Source organism: Erpetoichthys calabaricus, chromosome 2 (genome assembly GCF_900747795.2).
Source record: "Erpetoichthys calabaricus chromosome 2, fErpCal1.3, whole genome shotgun sequence".
In the NCBI taxonomy this organism is placed as follows: Eukaryota; Metazoa; Chordata; class Cladistia; order Polypteriformes; family Polypteridae; genus Erpetoichthys; species Erpetoichthys calabaricus.
The window spans coordinates 174,311,978-174,332,511 of NC_041395.2; the positions used below are offsets into that span (position 1 = coordinate 174,311,978).

At 35.8% G+C, this 20,534-nt stretch overlaps 1 protein-coding gene across 3 annotated transcripts in view; it reads right to left on the reverse strand.

The window, feature by feature from the left end:
• wdr33 (WD repeat domain 33) overlaps positions 1-20,534 on the reverse strand; it is a 197,542-nt gene that overhangs the window by 64,742 nt on the left and 112,266 nt on the right. For all 3 annotated transcript variants that reach the window (XM_028793092.2, XM_028793089.2, XM_028793093.2), the window contains exons 8-10: positions 5,374-5,500; positions 4,706-4,860; positions 3,709-3,787 (exon numbers count right to left, since the gene is read on the reverse strand). In XM_028793092.2, coding sequence (XP_028648925.2) covers positions 3,709-3,787; positions 4,706-4,860; positions 5,374-5,500 — 361 coding nt within the window. The remainder of the gene's footprint in view (positions 1-3,708; positions 3,788-4,705; positions 4,861-5,373; positions 5,501-20,534) is intronic.

Genomic DNA, 20,534 nt, shown 5'->3' on the forward strand with positions numbered 1-20,534 from the left:
AGATGGACTTCACCCAGATATTATTTCAATTCCACAATCCTTTATCTCAGACGACTTAGTAAAAGACATATTTGGAACAGCAATCACATTAGACCAAATACCCCTTTTAACACAACGCACTATATTATGTCCAAAAAATATTAATGTTAATCACATTAATAACCAGGTCATTTCATTACTTCCTGGAGAGACACAGATCTTTCTAAGCTCTGACAAAGTTGACTCTGATGACGACAATGAACATATAAATTTCCCCTTAGAATATCTGAACACTATTAACCCAGCCGGATTACCACAACACAACCTTGCCCTTAAAAACGGAACAATAATCATGCTATTAAGAAACCTTAACACAAAACAGGGTTTATGCAATGGCACACGGTTAGTCGTCAACACCATGACACGCAATGTTATTCAAGCAACAGTTCTTACAGGATCACATGCTAACAATACTGTTCTCATTCCTAGAATTGACCTTACAAGTTCTGACCTAGAATTACCTTTTACATTCAAATGGCGACAGTTCCCCATTAAACCTGCATTTGCCATGACCATCAACAAATCACAAGGACAAACCATGGACAAGGTTGGCATCTACCTCTCTGAACCCGTTTTTGGACATGGACAACTTTATGTTGCCTTCTCACGTGTTCGACGTTCATCTGACGTTAGAGTTAAAATTATAAATGATCCATGCCAAGGAACACTCATTCAAGGACAAGACACCATCTTTACTACTAATGTTGTGTACAAAGAAATATTCCAATAAAACATTAATATATGCCAAACACTCTATTTGTTATTTCTATGCGCATCATCCAAAGCTGCACACTATTCTATATCTAATTCATACATCTCACTCTTTGTCATGTCCCAACGCCAGGGGTTGGCGAGCGAAGCGAGCAGGGGGCGGAGCCCCCTAGTACTGTATATATTAAAAAAGAATTATTTTAGAGGAAAGCATTCCTCTGACTATTTAGTCAGTGGAAAATAAAGCAGTTCAATAAACCAAACACAGATGGAGCAAAGGTCCACTGCAGGCCTTGCGTGCACACACACACACACTCTTCTATACTTAGTTACATCAAGCCAATAAATATAACAAATCTTTGTAATGTGGGAGAGAAATCAGAATATTTCTGGTACTGTATATAGGGCAGTGCTATTCACTATATAATGCATTTTTACCCTACTCTAGTTATCTGTGATATAGTGCCTTTTTATCTGTTATTTTTATTCATGTTAATTGACTGTTACAAGATACTGTATGTATTGGGTCAATACTTCGAAATACTATTTGGCTTTTTTCATATTGCCTACTATGATTACGGCATCTACTGTAACTGCAGTACTACTGAAGCTGTGTATTGAGCTCTTTGAATGGATAAGAGTACACAAACTTGAATGCTTCCACAGTTCAGCACACAGACACTTTCATCTTAAAACTTCATCCAGGCCTGTTAAGAATAAAGTTGTATCACAAAGGACTACTATAATGTAGTGTACATCTCTACACAAGGCACTTAATGTAAAGGTTGACATATATAGGAGAGTAGCTATAACATAACAGCATGGACTGTAAATACTAGAACAGCTATTGCCAATGGACAGTCCTATTAAAAATCATTTAAGTGGCTGCAGAGTACAATACTCAAATCCACTGTATTGATAATAGAATGGCAAAAGCAAAGTGTTTCACAAGTATGCAAGGAGATTGAGATTGAAAAGGAGAGCTGGCGATTTTTTGTCTTATTTTTCAGAAAAACTAATGATTTAGTACTGTACATTACCTAGACTGAATGATTCACTAAATAAAACACTTATAACACATAACAGATAGGTTAACTGACTTCATTGCAGTAAATAATGTATTTTGACATGATTTTCAGATGTATATTTATAAAAATTAAAAAACAAATCCATTACAGTAGGCTAAACATATACAGTAGCTTCCACCCAAGCCCTCCAGAACTTACCCACCCTTGGGCTAACTACTTGGGGAAGACATACGGATGTTACACTAGAATACAGTGCCACTCCACATCTTAAGAACCATAATGGAATTTGAAGTTAAAGTGAAAAATATAATTTATAGACTTTAGTGGAGAAGAAGTGTACTGGTGCCGATATTTAAGAATAAGGGGGATGTGCAGAACTGTAGTAACTACATGGGGATAAAATTGATGAGCCACAGCATGAAGTTATGGGAAAGAGTAGTGGAAGCTAGGTTAAGAAGAGAGGTGATGATTAGTGAGCAGCAGTATGGTTTCATGCCAAGAAAGAGCACCACAGATGCGATGTTTGCTCTGAGGGTGTTGATGGAGAAATATAGAGAAGGCCTGAAGGAGTTGCATTGCGTCTTTGTGGACCTGGAGAAAGCATATGACAGGGTGCCTTGAGAGGAGCTGTGGTATTGTATGAGGAAGTCGGGAGTGCCAGAGAAGTATGTAAGAGTTGTACAGGATATGTACAAGGGAAGTGTGACTGTGGTGAGGTCTGCAGTAGGAGTGACAGATGCATTCAAGGTGGAGGTGGGATTACATCAGTGATCTGCTCAGAACCCTTTCTTATTTGCAATGGTGATGGACAGGTTGACAGACGAGATTAGACAGGAGTCTCCGTGGACTATGATGTTTGCTGATGACATTGTGAACTGTAGCGATAGTAGGGAGCATGTTAAGGAGACCCTGGAGAGGTGGAGATATGCTCTAGAGAGGAGAGGAATGAAAGTCAGTAGGAACAAGACAGAATACATGTGTGTAAATGAGAGAGAGGTCAGTGGAATGGTAAGGATGCAAGGAGTAGAGTTAGCGAAGGTGGATGAGTTTAAATACTTGGGATCAACAGTACAGAGTAATGGGGATTGTGGAAGAGAGGTGAAAAAGAGTGCAGGCAGGGTAGAGTAGGTGGAGAGCAGTGTCAGGAGTGATTTGTGACAGACTGATATCAGCAAGAGTGAATGGGAAGGTCTATGGGACGGTAGTGAGACCAGCTATGTTAAATGGGTTGGAGACGGTGGCACTGACCAGAAAGCAGGAGACAGAGCTGGAGGTGGCAGAGTTAAAGATGGTAAGATTTTACTGGATGTGACGAGGATGGACAGGATTAGAATGAGTACATTAGAAGGTCAGCTCAAGTTGCACGGTTGGGAGACAAAGTCAGAGAGGCGAGATCGCGTTGGTTTGGACATGTGCAGAGGAGAGATGCTGAGTATATTGGGAGAAGGATGCTAAGGATAGAGCTGCCAGGCAAGAGAAAAAGTGGAAGGCCTAAGAGAAGGTTTATGAATGTGGTGAGAGTGGACATGCAGGTGATGGGTGTAACAGAACAAGATGCAGAGGACAGAGACATATGGAAGAAGATGAGCCGTTGTGGCAACCCCTAACGGAAGCAGCCAAAAGAAGAAGAATAGTATTCAAGTTTAAACTGACACAACGCTGAAAACTTGTCATAGATACACATTACAGCTAGATTATTTATATATATATATATATATATATATATATATATATATATATAGATATATATAGAGAGATAGATATATAGATATATATATATATATATATATATATAGATATATATATAGATATATATATAGATATATATAGATATATATATAGATATATATATATATAGATATATATATATATATATAAATGAGGCATAATATGTGACAGCATAGGAACAGTAAAAAAAATATTTACTTACCCTGTGTGCCAGAAAAGGAGGGAACCATCTGAGCCACCACTCGCAAAAAGACCCTCATGTACAGGATGCCATGCAACAGCTGAATGGGCAAGCAGACAACACAGAAGTATAACAGTTTATTACACCAACATTCCTTTATTAAAACACTTGGTATTTAACAGTTTGCAACCCCCATTACCTTTTAATAACTATTGTAAAGGACTGTATTAAAAAAAACTGATAACTATTGTAAAGGACTGTATTAAAAAAAACTGACAGAAAGTAAATCAAACATGGAAAAGTGAAAGGTTTTGTGGTATCATAGCTGTCTACAATTCATGCAGAAGACACCGATATCTTACAAATGTGTGGTCCTCCACTCCTTGAACCTTTCCTACTAAATATACTCAGCAAACTATTAAACATATGAAATAGGATTTAGGGGTAACAATATAAGCTTTCCCAACAGACCTTTTCTCAGTTAATTCATTCCATAACCAAGATAGGAATTACAAAGTAAACATAAGTTCATTATTTGGAAAGAACAAAATTTAAACACTATCTGAAACTTTTCACCACTCTAGAATACCTTTGCATAGTTACCACGTGCTTTGAACATACCGCATATTCAAAGTAAGTCATGCTACATATGGAGGCTGTACTGAATTTAGTGCTGAAATGCAGTAAGGATGAGTAACTAATTAAATGAAATCAAATTCCAGATATTTGAACATTTGCAATAATTTATTACCAGCTAGCAAGAAGAAGGGAGAGCTCAAGAGGCCAATTGAGTTACTCAAGTAATCAGTACAAATGAGGATACAATATCAAATATTTACATAGCAATTAAGCTGTACATGGAAAGAAAAACTTTTGGAAACATTTTAAGAACCACCACCATTCATAAACAGAACTTCAAAATACAGAAATAAGAACAAGAAAGCTAACATTAGCAGAAACATGAACATAACTGCATTACCAAGAAAAGAGGGTTCCTTGGACCATCCTCTGCATTTACCTGTAGCTTCTTTCTTGTGTCCCCTGAACACCTGCAGTTCTTCTTTTAAGTTACGTATATCAAAGAGCTTGCAAAGGTGATCACGTGAAGCTGTTAACAGCCAGTTGCCATTCAGATTCCACTTGACTTCCATTACTGTATTCTTGTGGGCATGTCTATGAGGGGAAAAAAAGGCATTCCCATTACATGTGAAAATTCTTTCAGAATTTCTGCAACACTGAGAACAACATATAACAAAAATATTATCTGGTTTAGAATATAGTGTGGATAACTAGGATAAAATTTCAGCATAAATCTATATATATACTGTATATAGTGACAAATGTTTAAACACTGACTGCAAGATTATGCATGCCAAAATTAATTGCGTTCTAATGTGTTAACTAAAATGAGCATGATGTATTGCATTTGAATGGTTTTATCATGTTATAATTAAAAACATCAACAAAATGATTGATTGCTTTTCACTACAATGTGCAATTTTTGTGTCAGTTTAAAATACAATACAAAAGCGCATTGCATTTTCACATTAGATTGCATTTAAGTTTGGCACAAATAATCTTCCTTACATGGTTCTGACACCCTTTATGAAATTATTGAACATGTCTAATTTCCATTAAAAATTTTCTAATGACAAATTTTTCAGAGGGTTTTATGTTTGAACTTACAGGGTTGCTAAACTTTGTCCAGTTTTAGGATCCCAAAACTTGATTGGCTGCTGGCTATCTTTACTCCCTGAGACCACCAGACCTTTTGTAGGGTGCCAATCAACACATTTCACATCAGCCCCATGTCCTGCAGAGAAATTGAAATACAATTCATTGAAAAATAATGAAGGTTTTTTGTGAAGTATAAAACTGACGCTAGCATGTTTAAGGTATACACTACTACTCTTGAAAATATTGCCACATAAAACCATAAATGAAGAGAAAACAATGTATTAAGCAAACTAAATACATAGTCACAATTATTGGGGAATGCTTATCACAAGACTGTGAACATCAAAGAACCTCTGTGGTTGATTACATTTTCTAGATTGAGTGTTGTTAATAGTATAACTGAAACCCAAATGGTGTCATAATCAAAACTATCCGATTTATTAGAAAAGTGGCACATTGAACATAAATGTGGTATAGGATAGATGTAAACAGCAGTAATTATTTTTTTTAATAAACTGGGTGGAGGTCTGCTCAGAATGTAAAAATTTGTGCATGTGTGTCTGAATGTTTAGCCTTGTGATTTTTACACTTAGATAAATAACACAATTATTTACATTCACTTGACATCACCCAGGTTGGCTCTGGGTCCATTTAGTTTTTTATTGTTCCCATCATATTTTGCTGTTTTAAAGTATCACCAAAAATAACATTTTTCAATTAAAAATAAATCAGGCTAGATATGTACCAAGTTAAAGGTCATACTGCAACATAGAAAATGTAATTATGTCTTAATGTGATTTGAAAATTGGATAGTTAATAGCTTTTACATGATATTTAAAATTCTTGACAACATTAGTAGTATTGGCCTCCAAGAAAATGTTTGAGCTATCGCTAAAACACAGCCATTACGTGTATAGTAATACTATGAACTCTACTAAAATTCATAAGGACCACCCCTGTCTACCTGCAGACTGACAATGTCTAAATGCATCTGTTTCCCTATTACCAACTAAATCAATGGGCAAATTGAAGGGTCAGAGAACTATGAAAATGGCACTTTAGACTGGAGGACAAAAAGCCTAAGGCAGTTTTGCGTTTTATCTGTAAATTATTAAAGTTGGAACTAAAGATGTTTATAGTTATATATACAGTACACTGTATTAGTTAAGTCACTAGGTTTATTATTTACAACTCTAAATGCACTTGCTTAACAAAACTTGGGAAGTTAAGTAAAATTAAGAAATCTGTTTTGTAACAAATGCTTGCTGAGAGTTTGACTATACTTAACAAGAAGGCAAAACAAAAAAAAAAAACAGAGAATACAAAGCATTCTAGAGGTTTCAAAATATAGCTTCAGATTAGACACTCCTCATCTATAAATATGAAAAACCTCTAGGTTCACAACGCATTCTGAGGATGAATCAAATTGATGAAAACCTATAGAAATATTTTTTGTCATGTAACATTTTCAAATTCTTGTTTTATGAAATAGCTATTATCCTGTGTGGAAAACAAGATGCCAAACTTAGGTGACAATATGCAAGAAAAATTAAGATACACAAGGTAAAAACACTGAAATTTACTTTTAAAATTAGTTATCTGGGTAAAAAAAAGTGCTTTTGTTTGTTCATAAACACACTAACATCAGAATAAATACAAACACACAGAGATACAATAAAAGTAACAATTTCCTTTATTTTCCAAAACCCACTAGGTACTTAAGATATGAGTTTGTTAAATTCCACAAACAGCACACCAGGATAATTAACTTGATTAGTCAAGCTGTGTGTGCTGGTGGAGCATTTTATAATTTATATTAGTGCAATGCCTGTTAACTAAATACTGGGGTGCCTCAAGGAGAGGTTTGGGCACAGCTAAGTACACACACAGACAAGCATAACATAAAAATATAGCATCATTAAGGATAGAGTCAGCAAGCAACTGTACACCAAATTAGATCTTCAAGTTGTGGTGTTTGAAAAAATTGGTACAACTGAGTCAGTAAACAGTGGAAAATTTTAAAAAATGCAGTCTGTAATAGTACTTTAAGGTCATTTCCATGAGTGACAGGAAAGTATCCAGTCAAGTCCCTGCTCAGCCTCAGGTGCCAAAGTACATGCTTCAATGATAGAATCATATGGAAGATAGAAAAATATTCTTGAGTTAAGACAGCAAGCAGGAGATATTACGGTACATGAAATACCAAAAAATATGAGGCAAAAAACAGTGCCAGAATCTCTTATGAAGCAATGAGTCTAAATAAGAAATATTTGGTTGACAAAGAGCTATATGGAAAAACAACTGGTTAGAAATACATTTGTACGAAACTATGTGTTTGACCACAATCATGGTTTAGTGGAGTATTTTCATCCAACAGTGTAGCAAATCTAACCAAAATCCAAGCAATAAGTACTGCTGAAAAATGTAATAAAATTTTGATTCATTATGATAACTCTAGGAAAACTAACTACATCATTTTCTAGCACAATAATGACCATTAAACACACTGCAAGCACAATAAGACCTACACTAATGGTATTTACCTAGCCACCTCAGAGTTGGAACCTCAACAAATTGAAAGAAAAGAAAAAAAAAAAAATCACACAGCAATGTACCAAACCAATTGCCATACTTTTGCATTCTAAGGGAGGCCATTAAAAACAATGGCATGTTCAAAAGCACAAGACATTCTCGTCTCTTATATATTAGTGTTTATGTTTATTCTAATGTTACATGTGCTTTCACTTGCAAATACTGTACATACGTAACTCAAAGATAACTATCTTTAAGCATAATGGCCAAAGACTTTGGTATGGTACTGTTTGTCATGTAATAAATAATGGCAAGAATCCCCTTTTTTATTTGAGCAAGAAGACAGAATGATCATCAACAACAGGAATACACCCTTTTCATTTTCTATGAGCAACTGCTTGGTTTGGTTATATATCATCTTAACTGTGATATTATTTAGAAGTGTTCAGATAGATAAGTAAAAAAAAGTAAGATTTAAAACTTGTGCTCATTTAGCACAGGATATCACTGCAAAATAGCTCAAGAACATGCACATGATTGTGTAGTAATGCATTTAAATTTTGTTTTAATTTGGATAGTACTTAAGGAAAACCCTATCATGACTCCCATGCAACAACGAAGAACTGCCCACCCACCTGTAAAGGATTTATAAAGGAATATTATTACTGACAAATTATATAGTATACCTTACATTGAAAAGGAAAAGGCCATAATTTGACTTCAATCCATTTTTTCATGTATAAATGGTTTTCTTTTTAATAGCCATGGATAAACAAACAAATATAAATTATATATGTATGCAGAGGATTCTGGGTCCTTCCGGGAGATTATTTTATGGATTTCCAGTCCAATGAAGGGATATGACTGTCCACAGGTTAAATGGCACAGTTAAAAAAACAAAAGACCATTGGTGACAATTTAGTGGGGAGAGACTTTAGGCCACTTCTTGCACACATTAAGACTGGAAACCTGAGAACTATTAGACTTCAAAATGTCACACTTTTGCTGAAAAGATACCTAAGGAACACAGCCCGAGAAGCTTCTCTTCATTAATTAAACTGTAACTAGAAAAGAAGAAAATGAGGAGAGCTCTGATAAAATATGCATTTATCATATGCTGAATCAAACTGTATAAAATCAAAAACGTAACATTAACACAATAACTGGACATGCATCCACCTTGTGAAAGGCCAATGAATTAAAAAAAAAATTTGTACACATCTAAATCAATAATGTTCTCTTCAGGAGGGAAAAAAAAACACCACCAATGAGACCTAAACATTCAGCCTATCCCAGCCTACCCAGTCCAAAATATTAAACAGCTTTACCCAGGCACAAAATGAGCTTGTGACTGTGGCAGATTCTGGACATTTGTCGTTTCGCCCTTGAGCCTCATTACCATTTGTGAAGAATGGAATAACGCATAAAGGATTTTACACAGTAGTTTAGTGTAAACTTTACTAAACTAGAAATGACCTATTAATGTCACCAAGTATGCCATTCCTTAGTGAGATTAGAATAATTGTGATGAGAACAAGTCATCTAGTCCAACATGCTCACCAGTGCTATTCAACTAGATTCTCCAAAATAACATCAAATCGAGATCTGAAGGTCCCTTAACCTCTCTACCACAACACTTGATTATTTATTCCATGTGTCTATGGTTCTTTGTGTGATGAAATACTTTGTCACATTTGCATGATATTTAACCTCAGTAAGTTTCCAACTGTGCCCAGTGTTCTTGTTGAAAAATATATTTTAAAGTAATGGTTAGGATCCACTGTACTAATTCCCTTTATAATTTTACACTCTTAAACTTTTCAGAGGTGAGATGATTGAAGCTTCCTCATTCTCTCCTTATAATGCATATCTCTCATCCACCAGAATCAGCCCAGTCACTTTCCTCTAGTCTTGCTACATCTTTTTTATAATGCGGAGGCCAAAACTGTGCATAGTACTCCAAGGCAACCTTTACTAGTATGTAGCTTTAAGCATAAACTCTCTTGAGTTGTACTCAACACATCATGTTATACAGCCTAACATCTATTAACTTTCTCAATCTCTTCTGTACATTTTCTTGATATAGTGATGAGTGCGCTATGACTCTTGGGCTCGTCTTATAAGGTGCATTTTGAAACACTCGATTTCTATTGCAATCTAACATCTGTAGGTCCTACATGATTACTTGCATTAATTTTAACTGTTACAAAATTGTCCAAGTCTGTATGCTGTCTAGGTCCCTAGGCAATAATTTGCCATTTCACCTAGCTTGGTATCACTTGCAATATAACTAGCTTGTTGTTTATATTTTTATTTAGATCATTAGTAGCCCCAGTGCTGATCCATGCGGTACACCTTTGTTCACATCACCTAGTTCTGAAAAGTTCCCCTCACCATAATCCTTTGCATCCTGTGCTTGAGACAATTTTACATCCACCTACACACTATGCCTTGAATTAGCAGCTTTTAGTTTTATCATTAACTTTATCTTGCGGTGCTTTATCAAAAGCCTTCTGAAAACTAAGATAAAAATGTCACATGCAACTCTCTTACCATATGCTTTTGTTGCTTCTTCAGAAAATCCAAACATATTAGTGAAACCCATGTTACTTGACAATACACACGCTCTTGATATTTACTGCCTGATCTTAATATTTTTTTTTCACCAACTTGTGATGTATATTAAGCTTACTAGCCTACAGTTACCTGGATCAGCCCAATAACCCTTTTATATACGGGGATAATATTTGTTAGCTTCTAGTCTTTAGAAATATCTTCAATGTGCAGAGATTTTCAAAAAACATGTATCAGGAATTTATGTATGTACTCCCAAACTTCTTTAATGTTATTTGGTCCTAGTGATTTGATAGATTTCATCTTATTTAATCTAAGCAGCACTTTTCCTTCTACCATTTCCAAATCCCTACGGACCTCCCTTAATAGTCATATGTTGAGAGGTACTGCTTTCTTCAGATTATTCACTTTGGAAAAAAATACTCAAACCATTTAATATTTCACTTTCTGTGAATTCTACCTTGCTTTACAGTTCCTAATACTCCTCACCTCCTCCTTGATTGTTCTTTTAATACTAAATTAAGTATTCTCTTTGGTTCACCTTTCACCCTTTCTGAAATATTTTCCTCCAAGTGTATTTTAGCTTTTATAATATCCTTCTTAACCATTGATATCATGCTCGCATATGAACTACAGTCAGGGCTGGAGTTATTAGCCTTACACACTTTGCAAAGTTGTCTTTTCCTTTGTAACTTGAAGGGTCTTTATACATCAACTATTGTTTCTATATTTTGTGGTTAATTTGTCTTGTACTACATATAAAACACTTTCAAACCTACTCCAGTACTCCTCAGCTCTCTTCACACTTAAAAGCTAATCACAATTTGTCTTATTTAAGCTTTGACACATCCTCTCCAAATTTTCTCCATTAAAATTAGTTTATATTTTAATTTCTGAATACACAAATCACTGTCAAATGTGTTATTATAACTGTCACTAAGCTCATTCAACCCCTGAATCCTATCCTGATAACTGCAAAATACTAAAACTAGAAAGACTACCCCCATGTTGGTGAACTCTTTTGTAAGGCTAGTTCAGGTAATATTTTGATAAAAATTAACACCCCCAACGACTATAACATCCTCCTCTAAACATTTAGTTATTAAAAAGTCTTTACTGCACTTCTAGTATAAGACTTTGATCTGATCCTCACTAAGCTGTGGCTCAAAATTTAACTGAGAAAAGGTTCCATCATTTCTAAATAATGTGTATATGTTCTACTCATCCCCATCTCTATTTAGCCAGAATTATTTTATTCCTATTATAACAATTTTTTTTACTGTGCACAAGAAAAGTTACCTTGTACAGCTGTATTTACAGTACAATCTGTCCCTAATATGCAAAGTTTTAAAATTGGCCTGTCCTAAATCTGTGCACCTGGAAGGCAACAAGCCATAACAGAACATTGTTTCTGTAGCAAGGTTTTATCTCAATCCTCCTAATGATCAAGTTACACCCTATCACTAGTTCTCTGTTTTTGGGGATTGATATTTGAGTTGGCCTGTGGGGGCTCCTCATCCATGCTTATCAACTCAGATTTATAAGAGTCATCGTCTAGCTCTGTCAGTTCCACAAAATTTATTGAAAACCTTGATGTCTGGGGACGATGACCCTGGACATCGTGCACCTCTTGCCTTCCATGTACATTTTACTATGGTGTTGCAAGGTGGTGGATGGACACTATCTATTGTGAATTTCCCCTTGGGATTAATAAAGTATCTATCTATCTATCTATAGGACACCTAAGCAAGATATGACAATTTTCTACTACAATGGAGACTACCCACCTACTCTCCAAAGTGACACTTAGCTCAAGGTGGCAGACAACACACATTCTGCAGATTAGGGCACCTTTCTGCTTGATGATCACATCTCGGCACTATAATTAAAAATATTTTGGGTGTCAGTTTAGAATTAAATATAAATTATGAGTTTAAAAAGCACCCATTTAAATGATATCTGGCCTTCTCCAAGCTCCCTGACTTTACGGTTTAAGATGTTCTCACTATTAAATGCTTTTTTCCTCTATGCTACTGATGCACTTAAAGCTGGTGACATTTTTTTTTTTGGTCTCTTCACAAGACTATCCTTTAAGAGGGACTGTTTTCCAGAGAAAGTGTTTTGTTTTACTGATTCATCCATTCTTCTAACCCAATGTATCTATCGATGCCATAATTGCTTTAATGCCCCCCTGCCCTCCCCCCACCCTTTTTTAATGTGCTCTTTACCATCACCTTCCTTCAAGCATTAGTGCATGTCCGCTTGCAGATGCACAAAGGATTCCTTTCCTTCCTTCATTACTTACCTGGAAACCCACTTATTTACTTTTAATTAGCCAGATTTGTATCTGTTATTTATTTGGTCACTTTCTTACTGCTAAGCCTTGCAACTTCTGACGCCTCCGCAGATTAGCTGTGCTACACCCACTGCTGGCACTTTACTCCCACACACTGCCAAGACACACACACACTCTCTTCACACACATTTCCTTGGTCCAAGGTAGTTAAACAAAAAACAAACAGCAAAAAAACCTTATTTGGAGGGTGAGGTGGTGTACAAAGTAATGCAGGGTCTTTGTTTACTCATACATCTTTCATTCTAGCAAACAAAAAAGAAGCAACTCATATAAGATAAGGCTACACTAAGGAATATTTATCAATCCAGCACTAATCAACAGGGAGAAAGAATATTCAGTCCTAAATTGCAAGGTTTGTTTGCTTAATCACAATGAAATCACACAATCTCATAAAAAGGAATCTTTCTTTAGAAACGTAATTTCTTTCTTACAAAAAACTGTTCAAAACTGACATTAGAAGATGGCAGCAACACAGATTCTTACTTCAGCATTACACTTAATTTAGGAAAAGAAAAAATAAGTTATCTTCGGCAAAGGCTCCTGGCACATGACTACTCTGAAATGGATGAACACTCCAGCATGCCACCACAACACATTTAAAACTGCAGTTATCTCAGTGGTCAGAAAAGGATGGAGAAATTTAGTCTGTGGGCATATTTAGTCAGTAGAATATGAAAGTGCAAATTCACATTATTCTATAAAAATTACAAGACAACATGAAAAGTACTCAAAGGCCCCAGAAAGCTTAGAAACAGAAAGGCAACCCTGTCACCACTGTAAGGTGGGGGGTTGGGGAGAACAAGAAAACTAAGAACATCAGTGCTCTAGTTTTAGATGTAATATTTAAAAAACTGACAATTCTGTTACAAAAACTAAAAGAGCAAACATCATACTGTTCTGTAAATCACCTTCCTACCAACACACATGTAAACAGAAAAGCACCAAATACTTACCAAAATAGACTGCTGTTATACAGTATATGAACACAGCTTACTTTATTTGCATTGTGTCCTGAATCAGAAAGTTCTGACAACTCTTTTCTTAGTGTGCCCATGCTACATGCTCCAGTATTTCAATCTCACCAAAATACATTCTCTCTACTTTTGCTCATTGCTCAACTATAACCTCACTTTTATTTTCATAACTGCGCTATAAAAGGCATAAATGCTAATTGTATGATTAAGTTCTCATTATGTGTGACAGTCCCCAGGGTTTGCAAAATAAGGAGGACCTGTAAGGAATGGCTTCACAAACCATTTTACTTGGGTCAGTCAGTGGTTTATTTGTTCTAAAACTTGATTTGATTCATTTATACTAATCTGATTTATGGCATCAACAAGCTGTTCCGACAAAAAAGTTAAACTGAAATCTCGTTTTCTCTGTGAAACACACTAATTGTTGAGTATGGGGGAAAAGACAAGGGCTTAGGTGTTATCCTTTTTTAAAAATTCTTACAAGGCTTTCATCCTAAAATTAGCTTAACAAATTTTGATGGTTTTTATTCACATTCCAAGAACAAAAAGAATATCATTTGAAATAAAATGAAAAATATATGAAAACAGCAAAGAATAAGCAAGTACTGTAAACTGGAAAGACTAAATAAACTTGCACATACAAAAATGTACATACACTATTATCTACACCTTAAGATTATAACCATTGCTAAGGAAAAGACACTGGCAAAGACAACACATTTTTCTCTTCATTGCCTGGCAAAAGCAGTTCCGTGTCTGCTACTTTTTTCTACTACAGCATGCTTGTACCAAAACACACAGAAATCTCTAACAATAAAGGTAAGCCAAGAAAGGTATAGGCAAAACATGGCAAAGTCACAATGGCCAAACTGGTCTGGGAGCACCTGACAGCACAGTCAACGTCTTAACTCCACCTGGATGGCTGACAAAGGAAGTATTCCATCTACGATTGTTTAAAAAGTCGAGCAATCTAAGCTTTCTGCTAAGTCAGTTTCTGAATGGCTAATATTGATAATAATAATAATCATTTGCATTTATGTAGCGCTCTTCACACTACTCAAAGTGTTTAGCAATTGCAGGTTAAGGGCCTTGCTCAAGGGCCCAACAGAGCGGAGTTCCTTTTGGCATTTTACAGGATTCAAACCGGCAACCTTCCGATTGCCAGTGCAGATCCCTAGCCTCAACATACAAAAGGTTTTCTATGGACATACCAACAATAGGAATTTGCTTCACAGGGAATATACGTGCAGAAAACAAAAATTTTTTGCTGTGTAATGTAAGTAAATCTAGTACAGATTTGAATACTCCAAACTAAAGAGTGGAGAAATGGGAAGTCTATACTAGAGCTGATTGATTTTTACTTGAATGTGTAGATCCACTTCCCAGTCAGAAATTTCACATGAATGTCCTTATTTGATTAATAAGCACTGTGCTGCATTAACCAAGAGAGGTTAGGAGCATGCACTGATACAGGGCATTGCCGCACCCACTACAAAACAAACCAACTCAGGATCCAGATTAGGACCCGAGGGCAGCCATGCAACGGGTGACACCTCAGCACCACACTAGTTCAGATAGAGTGGGAACAGTGTGAGGTTTTTTTTTACGGTGGCTGGAGTGCCAATTCTGCAACCAACCCCCAAGTTTTTCCCTCCAGGTTGGAGCGCCTACATGCAGGGCTGGATGCAGGTTAATGTCATACCCAGGACGGAGCAATTGCAGGTTAAGGGCCTTGCTCAAGGGCCCAACACAGCAGAGTCCCTTTTGGCATTTATGGGATTCGAACTGGCAACCTTTCGATTGCCAGCGCAGATCCCTAGCCTCAGAGCCACCACTCTGCCTGCATTAACCAAAAGGCAAGAAAATACATTTCTATATTCTATAGTGCATTATGTAACCTCAAAAGTGACTTACAATAAAAGGTTATCTGCATGGTTGGCCTCTGACGTCTCATGTCTCTCTCTGCAAAGATTACTGTACTATGGACACACAAAAGTAAACCTGAACCTGAATAAGAAATCATTTTGTGTCAGAGAATGATAGGCTTGTCTAAATGTACCTATGCTAAAAAAAAAATCTTACAACTTACAATAACTCATATTTTGTTACCTAGTCTGGTTTGGCAAGTGAAAAAGTAGTAAAATTAATCCTCAAATACATATTTGCAACGCACCAAAAAACTGTTTCTTATTCCTCTTAGCTGTATTACACACATTGTACTTCCAGGTTAGTGCTCATTGACTTTGATCTTGCATGTATACAAGTCCACCTCTTTGTCTTATGACAAAATCAACCTGGTCTGAATTTTGTCGGAGTGAGCTGCAGACTGATTGGACTTAGTCAATTGTTATGTCAAACTGCACAATCCGAAATAATTACACCATCTCACTAATTTTATGTGAAATTGCCTTAACTGGATGAACCAGCACCAGATACAGATGCATGTTTTTTTTTTTAAAGAAACAATAATTGAGAGATTACATCACTGTTAGTGCAGCAGCTTCAGTACAATGAGCACTGAACCGAACAGTAGAAAAGTGAAACACAAGCCTCAAAATCTTTAAGTAGTCTTTAAGCATAGTAATGTTTCACTTAATGACAGCATACTGTTCTAACCAGTGTGCCATTAGTCGATTTTATCATTGTGACGGTGCAGTTTGGCTTCAGGTCCCCATTCCTTTCTGGGATGACATCATTAATAGGGACGTCATGACTGTATTAACCAAAAAATTAAGCACCAGCAGACTATTTCAAGTTCCTGAACTTATAATTGAGGAGCTTGAAAACTTAGTATTCAATGAAGTCATTTGAAGTGGTTTGAGTATCTACGGAGAAGATCTACAACATGCTAGAGAGCATAATGTATAACTTTAGAGACCCCTGGTCCAATCAGATTAGTTTGTTCTCGTCATAAAAATTACAGAAAACTAGATGCTACTGTTATTACACTTGCAAATTTCAAGATGGTTTTAAAATTTTCATCACAAGCAGCTTCACTTCTAAGATAACTTTGGCATTTTCACCAAATCTTTTATAAGCTGCAAAATGATGTACAAAAGATAAACGAAAAAATTAATGTTATTGTGATAAGACTAAATGAATGTATTTCACATCTTAATTTGCATACCTGAGCACTTTCTTTACATGGTTTTGTTTGTATATGAAAAACCTTTGTTATTGGGTAAGATTTACACAGAAAAAGATTCAGACAATAAATAACTCATTATAATACTACTTATACGAAACCATCAAAGATGATTTAAGCTTTGGTGTTTAGGACCTCTAACCTGTATAAACATGGATTCACACTATATGGAACTTTTTTTAGGCATGCACCTTTCAAAGTAAGCATTTGACTGCAATATTCATTTCATGTGTTGAAGTTGCAGTGCAGTCAGTACTTCAAACCCTAATAATTTAACTGATTATTTAAGTACCAAATTAACACCATTTAGTGTTTAATAAGCAATAATACCTCTTAGGAGATCTAGTACCCTTTGTCTTCTTCCTTTAGGCATTCCTCAACACTTTTTATAACATTTTAATAAATGGGTGAAAATTTAATCTGTAGGAAATTTTCACAGAGGATGCCTCGTATAAAAAAATGATACAATGTTCACAAAGCTCACTGTCTTGGAAATACCCATCAAGGGTGTTTTATTTTATATACCAACATAAATAGGTGTGTAATGCCTGCACTGCACAAAATGTTAACAATATTTTCATAGCTTATAATGGTAAACATGCTATATAAATGTGAAGGCATACTGCAAGGCAGAAGCACCCACTGAGGAGATTACACATTTTTGCAGATGATGGAAGCTTACAATGTAGTTAATCATTAAAGACTATGTGGCATGCAATTTCATGGTCTGCTGGCAAATTACCATGAATGTAAAGTCAAACTGATAAACAGTGTCAGAATGATGGCTATCACTCATTACTTACGATTTCAGAGGCAATATAAACTTTTGTTTTTAAGTGTGAATGAATAACATTTTAATATTCAACTGGAAATAAATTTTATTTCAGGTGGCTAGTACATACTACTCACATCCATCCATTCATTTTGAAAAAAAGTGTAATTCAATCTTATGGTTTAAAGTGGCCAAGACCTCATTACTGTAATCCAAAGTAAAACATGCAAGGCTCACCTTAATTGCTGTTTTATGCCATACAAAGAACAATTTTAGATGGGGAATCTTACACTTGAATTTCTGTGTTACTTTATGTGTTTAATTGAGCTGTGTTCTTTCATAATTATTTTGCTTCCAAATAAAAGGGAGAAAAAATCTTTTAATAAAAGAAATGGAAAAAATGCCAGATATTAAACTTGAACTATTTACCAATATTAACATTTAATTTAGTAATATTATTGTTGCATGTACAGGGTACATTGAAATTCTTACTCAATTGCCAAGCAACACAAGCAGCAATAGCTTATATTCTTATTTCAATTAGTGGCTGACAACCCTACTGCATCTCACAAGAAATAACCGAAATGATGCACAAATGTGTGTTATGCTGCCAAACAATGTAATAATAAGTTACGTAATAGAATTCACAAGCTTTCTTGAGCTGAATGGCCTTTTCTTGCCAACACTGTGCTATCATATCATTGTTTTCTTGGAAATTTCCTCCACTAAAAGAAAGACTGAAATATTGTGGAAGGCAAACAAACACAGAATCTGCACATGACGAAGTATTCCACTTCACTTATAAAACATGATGCTCCTTGTGGCACGGTTTGCGTAATGATGGTCAAACTGGAAACTGACTCACTGACTTTTATTGAGAATAACTAATGACTACAACAGCAGAAATACCTGAACTGGCTGCTTCAATCACTTGGCAAGACAAACACCCTAAACATATGGCCAACATAATCAAGGATTTAATGGGGATTGGGGGATGAAAAACTTGATCAGGACAAGCAAATTTCCAAAATGAATTTAGAATTCCTTTTAATTGCTGAAGACATACTGAAGTCCAAGACCACCGCTCTGAAAAGAAAAAAAAAAGCAAACCACCTCTCAATAACAAACCAAATGCTTGCTGATGTGAACAAGTCACAGACTTAACATAGTTAGGTCCATAAGTATTTGGGCAGTGTCACAATTTTTATAATTTTGTCTCTGTACACCGTCACAATGAATTTCAAATAAAGCATTCATGATATGATTTTTGAAGCGAGTGTAGACTTTCAGCTTTAATTTAAGGGGTTTGCCAAAAATATTGTATGATTTGTTTACAAAATTACTGCCATTTTTCTGCATAGCCCCCACCCCACTTCCAGGGCTTCAAAAGTATATGGACATTTGACTGACTGTTCCATAGCCAGGTGGGAGCAGTGTTCTCATTATTTCATTAACTATTAAGCAGGTAAAAGGTCTGGAATTGAAACCAAGTGTGGCATTTGCATTTGGGAGCTGTCACTGTGAATTCTCAATGAGGGCCAAAGAGATGTCTATGCAAGTAAAACAGTCCATCATTAGGCTGAGAAAACAAACCTTTTACAGAGATAGCAGAAACACAAGCAGTGGTCATATCAACCATGTGGTACAGTCTTAAAAAGAAGTAATGCACTGGTGAACTCAGCAACACCAGAAGGTCTGAAAGACCGCAGAAGACAACAGTGTCTACAAGCATGAGAAGTCTTCATGAAAGTAAAGAGAGGGTTTACCTCAAGATGCAAACCACTGGTAAACCTCAAGAATAGGAAGGAAAAATTAGACTTTGTCAGAAAACATTTTTAAAAGCCTGTCCAGTTATGGAGCAATTATTTTGACAAAGGAAACTAAGATAGATCAATATACTAGAATGTTGGAAAGAGTATGGAGAAGAGAAGAAACAGTTTATGATCCAATGAATACTACATCACCTGTGAAACATGCTGGAGATAGTTTGACAGCATGATCATGCAAGGCTGCGAATGGAGGTCAGTCACTAGTGTTTATTGATAACATGACTGCTGGCAGAAGTAGCAGGATGAATTCTGAAGTGTACAGGGCTATACTAACTGCTCAGATTCAGCCGAAAGCTGCAAAACTGATAGGACAACATTTCACAGTATAGATGGACAATGAGCTAAAAATACCACAAAAGCAAATCTAGTGCTTTTCAAAGCCAAAACTAAATTGAAAATTCTTCAAATGCCAAGTCAATGAACTGACCTCAATGCAACTGGACAAGCGATTTCATTTGCTGAAGACAAACCCGATGGCAGAACGTGCACCAAACAAGCAGCAACTGAAGACAGCTGCAGTAAAGACCTAGCAAAGAATCACTAAGGTAGAAACCCAGTACTTGCAGATTACCTGGGCTCCAGACTTGAGGCAGTCATTGACTGTAAAGGATTTTCAAACAAAATCATCATCATATTTAGGATTATGTTAGTTTGTCCAAATACTTCTGATGCCCTGATAATAGGTGGATCATGTATAAAAATGTCTCTCTTTTCTAAACCGCTCATACAATATTTTTGAAATCTTTCGAGTTAAACCTGAAAGCACATTTTGACTGCTGTTTTTCAGATCCATTTTTGTGGTGTACAGCGGCAAAATTATGAAAACTGTCACTGTCCAAATACTTATGCTGGAGTGTGCAGGGGTATCCCCTCAAAACCACTATTACTCTTTACACTATTTTAATGTATTACAACTTTCATGCTCCCCTGAACATGATGGAACACAAAAACACTTTTATTATAACAAAACATTAAAAGATATGTGCCC